The following is a 10957-nucleotide window of genomic DNA, read 5'->3' on the forward strand; positions in this document are numbered from 1 at the left end:
CTATAGTAATATCCCAAACTTATAGTTCCCGGTCACATGTTCACTCAAAATGTCTTCTTCTCTCTCCCTTCACCATCCAGCATGGATATCATCCTTCTTTCTTCTCCTTCTATCCCCTCCTCCCCCACCAAAACCACCTCCAAAATCATCAACTAGACCCCCTCCATCATTGAACCCTCCAGACCCTCCACGTCCACCCCTACCCCCTCCTCGACCACGCCCTCTAAAACCACCCCTGCCCCCACCAAATGACCCTCTCTCCTCTGCCATCCTATCACAATGTACACGATATCTGTCGGCCATGTCTTGTAGAAATTGAGGCACTTCCTGAAATAGCCAAAAATAGAGTCAAAGATTTTGTAGGATTTCCAGAAACCAAGACAAATAGATGATTGATGATTTTGATACATCGCAGAAGAACTGTGTTTCAAATTGTTATTCTGAAAAGTGTTAAAGATAGCTGGAATTGAGCTCTTATCAAATGATAGAATAAATATAATATGTTTAGATGAATATATCTTGATGTTACAAAGAGAAAATCTTTTATAAATGATAATAAGCGTAATCCAAATGTAAAACTATAATATATAAGTATATACAAGTACCTGATTAGCCTCTGCCATGATATCTATTAATTTATGGGCCTGTCTCCAATCTGATCTTGTAACCAAGGTAATAGCAGTTCCTGTATTCCTGCAATATAAGACAATATTGTCAAACATGTATTCAGGGAATGTTTAAAAATAGCTGCTTACTGAAGGAGGATACTCAATGAAAGACCAGGTTGTAGAGTGATATTTTAAATTCCCCCTAGTAGTATGATAATATAATCAGTACTGCCAAACGATATCAATATAAACTTGACCTACCCTGCCCGTCCAGTACGTCCAATACGATGTACATACTCTTCAATATTTCTCGGGAAGTCATAGTTAAACACATAACTGAAATATAGAAATCACAACCTTGATACAGATTGTCCATTTTGATATGGAATTCCAAAAGCTATTTATGAATGCTTAGCTTCACCTTGGATTGTTCATACACATTTCTTTATAGAACATATGATTTTCATGTTTCCATGCTTTGAAAACGTCCATGAAAGAATCCCAAGAATACCAGATTGTTGCTGATAACATGTATAACAATATGTTAAAAGCGTCATCAAAGCAACTAAGGCACATTTATCAACTTTGCAGTTTAAACATGCTTTTCTAAATAGGACATTACACAATAACTCATTTTTATCTTTTACTTTCAAGATCTATTTTCAAGATCAAATGCACGCCAAAGACTTACGTTATGTCAGGAACATCCAGTCCTCTAGACGCTACGTCTGTGGCTATCAAAATACGAACTACAGAATTTTTAAAATCTTTTAAAGCTTGTTCTCTATCACATTGTTCTCTGGAATAAAAAATCAGTAATAATATTAAAACAGGATGTGTTCTTCAGAAAGATAGCTTGTCTGGTGAGCATACACACATAGTTACTTTTTTTTTTTTACAATAAAAGTCATTTCACTTACCTATCACCATGGATACATTCCACTTCTAAACCATTCATAGCCATATCACTAGATAGATCATCTGCCCTAAAAAATTTAACAGCACTTTAATTTATCTTGTTACCTACATACAAGCACATGTTCATTCAATACAAATACTAATGAGTGCATGAGCCGTTTGTAACAGTGTACCAAGCTTTAGATTGGAGAATTCTACAAGTCCTATAAGGATTTTCTGGATATTTCCATTTAGTAAGTTTCTACTTACATGACTTTTTTACCCACAAAAACTATGGCTTTATCTTTTGGTCCCAATGAATTTATAAAATCTACTAACTGAAATCAGAATATTAAATCATTATGAAAATGGTATCCATGTTGTACAAATACAGTTATAACACATAACATATTCCGCCAATATTTGTCAAATCCTTGCCAAATTCAAATTGACCAAGATCTTGCAGATTAATCTACACACAAGTCTATAATCTTCTGACAAAAAGTCTGGTTTCATTAGCTTTCATATGACAATAGTAGATGTTCTAACAGACAGAGGCAATACAATATACATCATCATGTAAAAGAATTGAAAACTATTTAACTCTCACCATATCTTTTTTTTCTTCTGGTTCCACCAACTCTACACACTGTGTTACACTGTGACAAGCCTGAAAAATAACATCAGATAGACAGAGTTTTACAATCTATTCTTAATATTCTACTTTTCATCAGGCTGAGTTTTATACCCTACTGTTTTACATCTTTTACTGGAAAATTGAATCACATCAAGTAGAATTTTATATCAAGCAAATTGTGATCCCCCTCAATGCAAGGAGATAATACTTACAGCTAAATCTAAAGTTCCAACAAACACTTGATAAGGATCTTTCATATACATCTCAGCTAGACGTTGTACATTAGTAGGCCAGGTAGCACTGGAATTTAAATAATATATATATATATGTAGAATAGCCTGTCTGAATCAAGTTACATAAAACTTAATTAGCACATTAGCATGTGTCATTTTTACGTTTCATATCGTCAACGGATTACCATTAAATAATCCAGAGGTTAATTAACTATAGATTAGTCACTTTTGGACCTGTTTTAGATGTGGGATTGTGGTTTATAAGGGGTGGCAGTTTATTTAGGGATTTCTTCTATAAATTATATTGTGATTCGGTTGGGAGTTTTTAAATATATCGGTTTAGAGGGGATGTCAGTTTATAGGGGATACCGTTTGAAGGGGTTTCACCGTACTAACCTAGTCATAACTGTTTGTCTATCTCGTCTGATATCTATCAATATCTTCCTGATTTCTGGTTCAAATCCCATATCTAACATACGATCAGCTTCATCTAATACCTATAGATAATATCAATATTCTTTAATATAGCCCTAGATCATAAATTACCTGACACTGCAGCAAACACGGCCAGGGTTATCACCCAATACCTAATAATAAAATACTGGTTAAAGGGATTGTAAAGAGGCTCTCTAACCTTATTCTATGTATACAGTCTATTGTTTTAACAACAGAGAATAAAAGAGAAACTTACAACATAAGTTACACTTCTGACATCAATAACTTCATTCATAATTAAATCATTAAGTCGTCCGGGTGTAGCCACGATAATTTCTACTCCTTTAGTTACAGAACCAATCTGTTCTCGTCTATTTCCTCCACCGTAAACACACACACTGGAAATATAGGTCATAAGTTACGCAAGTATTAACTTGATCACAACATTGCATTGTTAACTCAATGGAAAGAATGGTTTTAATCTAAAATCTTATCAAAATTCTCCCCATTGTCTGAGTTCTCACATACTTTTTAGGTCTGAAAATTATTATCTAAGGCCTGACAATATATGTAAGAAAACAAATTTTAATTTAATTTGAAATATATCTGGAATTATTTATTTTTAGGGCATAAATTTAAAATAAGCATCTTAGAAATTTTGACCTTTCATTGTAGGACCATAATATACCTTTTGATGTCTCTGTAGTTGATTTTCTTGACTTCTGTTTCGATCTGTAGAGCTAACTCTCTGGTGGGGGCCATGATTAATACATTCGGTCCCCCTCGTTCATCTCTCGGTCTGGAAGTCAAATTAAATGGAAGTTAACATCTTGAGGTCCCGGCAGCTCTCAGACACTATCACCAGTCCTGCGACTTTGAGGTCGTTTGTGTCCACTGTTTAACATAATCTAGTGATTGGTCATATTCTCTTAAATTGCTGCAGTCGTTGCTCTCAGATTTTGACAGCTGCAAGGTCTACTTGTGCCCACCTTAGTAAAATACTAAACTTACAAGGGTTGACCGTCAATATGTAACATGGCTGGTAGTAAGAAAGCCAGTGTTTTACCAGTACCCGTTTGAGCTATACCTATTAAATCTAACCCTTGTAGTAATATCGGCCAAGCTTGACTCTATAATAAACAGTAATATGTTATTGTATAATGAAATTGGGTGATAAAATGCAAACTCTAATCAACGACTTTCAGCAAATCCTCAAATTAGCACCTTTAAGATGTGAGTTGCCAACTTTAAAAAATACAGTATTCATCCTTTTATATTCAAATGATTTTTTTTATATAAAATAAGAATTACCTGTATTGGTGAGGGTTTTACAAATCCTAGTCTTTCTATCTGGGCCAATATATCAGCTGAAAAACAAAATTCAACACTGTTAAATGAGTGACAATAACTCGGAAGAGCACAAAATTTCAACACAGTGTCAAGAAAGCAGAGCAGTGTTATATCACTTAATTCTGAATTGCAGTTTTGTAGGTATTATAAGATTAATTTCTCTGTGTCCCTCGGACAATTTCTAATTTGAGTTTTCAATAAGAAAGTGGGAATAGACCAAATACGATGTCTGGTGTGGTGTATGGTACAAGATCAGGATACAGTAGAATGAGAAGACGTCACTTCCAAACCATTCGCTTCTTCTGTTTTCTACTATATTGATAATACCACATCGGCCATTTTACCTAGCCTATTGGCTCATTAAGACAATAAGAAAGAAACTGCCTTACGATAATGTTGAAAAGCTTGTTGGAAAGTTTCTACAGGGTTTGGTACACGGTCTGGTCCATCTACTATTATATTATTATTTTCACGCCTGGAACAAATACATTTACAGACAATAGACATTATACTATCAAATCGAGTGGACAACATAGATATTCTACACAGCAGTCAAACTATGAGTGATGGGCAACGACAACCATAATCAATCACAAGGGATTGTAAAGAAGTTTTCACTACTATCAGAAAGTTAATTTAACACAATAAAAGTCTACATACACCATTTTTACATTAAATTCCTTTAACACAACAGAGCTACACACTATCTATATGACATACAATAATTCCTGACTAATCTATTATCTACCAATACTTCAACTATCGTGAGACAAGATTCCACTAAAACAAGTTGTTCACCTAATACGTTTAATATCTTCAGGGTACATATTGGCTACTTCCACATCCTCAAAATAAAAATTCTTCTTTAATTCTGGCAAATCTACAATTTAATAAACATGAAATTCTACCTTCAAGGTTCTTTATTTTAGCAAAAAGTTCTGAGACATCAGATTTTGTAACTAACAGGTTCAATTTAAGCTGTATTACATCCCAATTTATGAGTCAAATTGAAAACAATTCTGTTTTCGTGATTAATCAAGATCAAAATATACTTTTACGAATCTTTTTACAGAATTCTCTTTTCATAAACGTTACCTTTGAATTTCTCGTCTTCAAATTTAGCTGCCTCTGCCCTGATCATACCCCAGTTGATTTTAGGTGGGGCACTGGTAGCAGCAGGGGCTGGGGCAGGCGTTGATTCTGAAATATCAAATTTATAAAACAAGCTTTAAGGGCATATTTCATCACTAGAGGATCTACATGCTTTGATTGGTTAAAAATAAAGTCATTAGAACACTGCTGTGGTAGAAAACTTGTTCGATCAAATCTTACCTTGAGTAGCAGCTGATTGTTTTCCCCACCTAAACGTTCCTTTAGTATCTTTCCTCTCATAATAATCATTTCGACCTGTTGGAAAGAATGAAATGAAATTGAAAACTATTTCTAACTTGTTTGCTCCAGTTTGGGCTTGGAGATAGGCAACAATTTCAATAAAGTACCCTTGCTAGCTACACCAACCTACTCTTTCCCAATTTCCTCCTTTGAGGGATCTTTAATTAGCATGCAGTTGTATAACATAGAGTATCACTGACAGAAGGGAAACCGAAATTGTATTTCAGTAGGCAAGGATTTAATACCAGACCTTAGTGAATGTGCACCTCATCACACCTCCTATTTAATATATAGATGGGACCTGGTTTGCTCGAGTCAAACTCAATAACGCGTTATAAATTCTGTCCCAAAAGACATGAACTAATACTTCTATATGAAATTACTGTCGACTGACACATAACCTACCTCTGGATGTCATCAGCTCTTCTATAAATTCTTTCGCTTTATTTCGACATTCATCATCTCCTGTGATTAAAACCTTTGTTTCATCTTCGTGGTCTGCATCTACACCTCTTCTATTGTCAATCTGAAGAACAACATGAAATAGTATTGTAAAAACACTGTATTCAGTGATATAAGAAAGGTGGCTATTGTAGTCAAGGTATTAGTTATTTTTAGCTTGACAGTGTATAATATCAGTAGATATGTAGAGTGAGTTCCTACCTTAATACGAGCTCCACTGTTCTCCTCCAATTCTCTGATCTTTGATCCTCCTTTGCCTACAAACAAAATCATAAAAACAAAGTTTAGCCTCAGTGCATATCCACCTTGCCTGGTACCCTGGCAGAGCCATTAAAAGTGAAGACTACTAATTGTATCTCTTATTACATTTAGGCAGGACTGCATAGTTCATGGGAAGGCTAATTCTTATCAAGTTTAGGCTTTTAAAAAGGGAGCTTGAGACTGAGAGTGAGTAGGGCCGAATCTTATTCCTAGCCCAACTAATCTCCAGCAAGCAAGCTAAGTTTCCTTACGATGCTGTAAAAATGTAGGCCTATGACCATGTATGGGGTTGAACTCACGAAGTCTGTCTAATATAGGTGGCATTGCTCTTTTAATGGAAGTGAAAGTAAAAGAAGAAAAACCAAAGATAAGCTTGCACTCCTCGGCAGAAAATGGTACCACACCTATTATTTTGCCCACTTTATCTGAGGGGACATACATATCTTCAGTGATCCCCCGGCTCTCTCCGCCATAACCATTCTGTTGACCTCTGTTTTCACGATAATTGCGACCTCCACCAAACGAACCCTCACTGGAATTCCGATTGTCATTCTGTCTGTCATTTCTGCTAAAGCCACGACCAAAACCTCGACTTCCAAATCCTTCAGAATTCCCATTTTCTGTGTTGTCATTTTCACTATTTCGGTCGGAAAATCCATCCCTCCCTCTGCCCCCAAATCCCCCCCGTGCCCTGTAAGAAAAACCCCTTCCACCTCTTCTGAATTCCATTTTCCCGCGAGTAGAAAATTTCACTGATTTTCCATTGAGAAAAGCATGGTGGTTTTCTGGAGAATGGCAATGGGAGATAACTCTATTCAGCTAAACTCAAAACAAACATGGCGGACTCCGGCGAACTCGTTTGGAACGTGGATATGGAAGTTGGTTTATTTCATGCTATGCGGGGTCACAAGCCAGTTGGTTAGTATATTTCAAATCATAAGATTCTTGTTCATGAAAAACTTGTCAATTTTGTCGATTACTTGTTCTTAACGGAATGAAATCGTGGTCCTAATTTTTGTAAACAATGAAGGGTTTATTCTCTTTGTCCTCGATTATCAGGTCCAAACGGCAACAGACCACAACTAATTTTGACATTGAATTTCAGACCACAATTATTTTCCATTTTTGCTGGGGCACCACAAGAGTTTAACTATTAACTTGTATGCTACTATGTTTCACGTGACAATATTGAGTGAAATATTTCCTATTGACTAGTACAATGATTATCCTGAATTTCCTGTGTTAGTAGTTCGTCCAATGGTCCAATGTTTAATTTTGTTTCTCCTTTTTTCAGGAGTAAATCGTCATTTTCAAATGATATACATTCACAACAAGATTAACGATTCTTTGGGTTTATCGAGAAAAATCACATCCAATGAAATTTGGAAACAGTTATCAACATTATATCAACTTCAAGCGTTGGTATGTAAGAGGACTTTTTGAAATTATTTCTCTTTGAATCATGTCTAGGGGTTGAGTATCAATTACCAAATTAAGATCGACTATATCTCTGTATCAGGTCTAGGGTTGGGTATCGATTACCAATGGCAATCTAATGTCTAATTAATAATTAATGTCAATTAACTATACTTAACAAGATTCACAAATTGAATAAAATAAATTATCATTATCTTGAGAATTATTCTTTTTATTCCAGAATGAGTCAGAAATTCTCCCGTTTCCAAATAAAGAAATAGATTTTATTCTGCCTGATGATGAATATCGAGAGTTAAAACACAAAAGAGATTTTCCACGAACGATCAAAGTTGAGCCAACAGACAGTAAAGACACCAAAGAATTGAAAGAAGCCAAAGACATTAAAGTGGAGAGAACAGAAAAGGCAGAAGGTAAAAAATTCTTTTAATGTCTTTTAACTATTTGACAACTATAATACAATTCTATTATTAGCTATGTGAACTTTTTAATCATGATCCCTCATTGACGATCCCTCATTGACGATCCCTCATTGACAAGCCCTGATAACATCAAGCATTCTGGAGAAGGGTTAACTCCCCTCTGAATATTGTTCTTGGTCTTAAGATACTTTATTTGGCTGTAAAATAACTGTTTTGTTTTGTATTGGCTTGTTCTTGCTCTGTTTTAAAATCATGTTAATTTTATATTTTAGCCAATCAGAGTAAAGGAAACAAATCAAATTCATCCAATAAATCAACAGACGTGAAGGGATCTCCTGCAGTGCATTCTGGGAAAAAGGAAATGAAGGGTGGGAATACACCACAAAGTAAAGCAGACTCTAAATCTCACTCAACCCCACAAACTAAAGACAAACACAAGGACCATTTAAATTCTAGTCTTGTAGACCCCTCTCCTAAACGGAAACGAACCAGACAAACAAATTCTGCCGCTGCCAGTCCTGCTACTCCTAATGACACTCCACCAATCAAACGTAGAAAATGAATTTAAACGAAAAAACGTACATTTATTGTGGGAATTGTGGTTAAAAAATATGCCAAATAAGTCATTGAAATCTATCTGAGAGCAATATTTTGGACTGTTCATACCCTCAAGTTATTTAAGCCACCTGGTAACCATGTAACCAAAATGAAGAACCATGACATCTTATGAGAGGTTTACAGTAAATAGGCGACTCAAGGAGACCTGGATCAACAACAAGAAACTTCTGCCATCTGTGTATATTATTAGAGCCTACACTTATCATTTCTTCAAGATCTGAGTGTAAATATCAAGGGAATCAGAAATACATGAGCATCTAAAGGATAAAGCTGTATTTGTATCAGATTGATAATAACTGGACATCCTGCTTTAGATTTTGTTGGTAGTGTATATTATGCTCAATCATGGAATGTTATAAAAATGATGCTTGAACTGTTGTATCAATAAGAAATTCAACCCAATGAGGTTCTTTTTAATATCCCCCCTGATGATTGTTATGGTTGAAGGTTTTATTCGTGGGAATAGAAATAATCTGTTTAGTGAAGGATCTGTAAGATGCACAGTTTATAGCACACAGGGTCAACTTTCAAAAGACTTGGCACAGACATCAGAATGTTTCTTACCCCCAGGATTTGAACCCACGGCACCTTATCATCTTGCATTAAGACAGTGTTCCATCCAAACATAATACGGAAATATTGACATTAAAACAGATCTATTCAGGGGAAACAGCATGGAAAAATTTCAATGTATTATCTTAGCCTATGCTAGAATTGAAGTTTAGCTAGCAAGCCACAGGCATCTGTTTCTATCAATAGTCGACTCTCTATATAATAGTTAATATATAGTATTATAGAGAGAGTCGACTATTGATAGAAACAGATGCCTGTGTAGAAAGCGTCCACCTTGCTCAGCCATCCCAACAATAACACCAATTTTAAATATTTAGTTTATTAATTAACTTGTTACTCCATCACATTTAAAATTTACAATAAAATTTACAGTGTTCATATTTAACAGAAAAATAAACAAAATTTAACAGAAAATAACAACAATACATATTAAAACACAAAATAAATAAAAACTTATTTCTTCTGATTATTAATATAGATGGTACCAGCCCTTGATGAAAATTGAAGAGAATCAACAGAGGTTTTTTAGCCTTTGTACGTGTATTGGAAACAAGCCTCAAAGACTCTGGCCCTACCTGGAGACGATATATCATCTATATATCATGTCTGAGGAACTTAATAGGACCACAGTAATCAAGCTTATCAGAATCAGTTATTTTATTTGCCCTACATTGTTTACTGGTCTGAAAATAGTTCCTGCATTTTGTTCTACAGATTATAAGTTTTTTCAAGGCAAATGGCATTTGATTAGATTCCATGAAACAATGACAGTATAAATGACACATACAAAGGCTCAAAACGCTTCTAAATTTAAGTAACAATCATTAATACATAGCTTCATTAGATTAGCTTAAATCAGAAAAGGACCTTGACCGACAAGCAGTCAAAACATCAGTATTTGTTATTTATATTCTGTATCATTTTCAGTTAAACAGCATATAATAAAAAAACAAAATTAAAATAATGGTGCAGAATCAAAGATATGCATTGAGTGAAGATAGCTTAAATCACTCCAGATGGTCAACTTTTCCCTGCAAATTATCACCCTACTGCAGGCTTTTTATATGTCTAACATATTTTGGCAGAAATGGTTGAATCTGGAGAGATTTAATGCGATTTCTAACAAGTTCTTTACAACAAAATTTACAATGAATTCTAATAATAGTCTATCTTATATACAGTTAAAATTTCATTAAAATATTATACAGTTAAGCCTCTCTATACTGGACATACTGTCACCCCTGTATATTGGACAGCAGAGGATCTCCCAAATTGTTAATATTGATACATAAATATTGTTAATATAATGGTGCTATGTTCCCATGATTATTTTCATGCATTTTGACTGAATACTTGGTCTTGAGGTATCCATGGTTACTTAAAAGACCCTGACCTCAATGACCCATGACCTTGATCTACTTTTGGCACATGGCTTATGTTAATTATGTTGACTAATGCATGAACACATAAATAATGATTCATCTCAATCTATCCAGACTGAACAGAAATAAGCAATAGAATGTATGTCTGGGTGATCAAGACAATGGAATGCCAGAAGAAAGAAAAGAAATGTTGGTTAAAAACAAGATGGCAGACTAGTAATAATACTAAGATATCATTGCCATAGATTATTGG

At 34.7% G+C, this 10957-nt stretch overlaps 2 protein-coding genes across 2 annotated transcripts; one reads left to right on the forward strand and one right to left on the reverse strand.

The window, feature by feature from the left end:
- Positions 1–865: 865 nt before the first annotated feature.
- On the reverse strand, positions 866–5340 carry LOTGIDRAFT_112416 (hypothetical protein; the record flags this gene model as incomplete). The annotated part of the gene is made up of 14 exons (XM_009050434.1): positions 866–944; positions 1300–1407; positions 1529–1594; positions 1776–1843; positions 2116–2211; positions 2355–2442; positions 2772–2872; positions 3067–3208; positions 3499–3609; positions 3822–3940; positions 4122–4177; positions 4550–4635; positions 4959–5040; positions 5256–5340. Coding segments are annotated over 14 exons (1287 nt in total), but the record flags the coding sequence as incomplete, so codon positions are not given.
- Positions 5341–7111: 1771 nt separating this feature from the next.
- Positions 7112–9046, forward strand: LOTGIDRAFT_213024 (hypothetical protein; the record flags this gene model as incomplete). The annotated part of the gene is made up of 4 exons (XM_009050435.1): positions 7112–7193; positions 7570–7697; positions 7933–8056; positions 8452–9046. 4 exons carry the CDS (start codon positions 7112–7114, stop codon positions 8691–8693), a joined length of 576 nt encoding a protein of 191 aa, XP_009048683.1. The 3' UTR covers positions 8694–9046.
- Positions 9047–10957: the final 1911 nt, after the last annotated feature.

The sequence above is a fragment of the Lottia gigantea genome (assembly GCF_000327385.1).
Source record: "Lottia gigantea unplaced genomic scaffold LOTGIsca_15, whole genome shotgun sequence".
Classification (NCBI taxonomy): domain Eukaryota; kingdom Metazoa; phylum Mollusca; class Gastropoda; family Lottiidae; genus Lottia; species Lottia gigantea.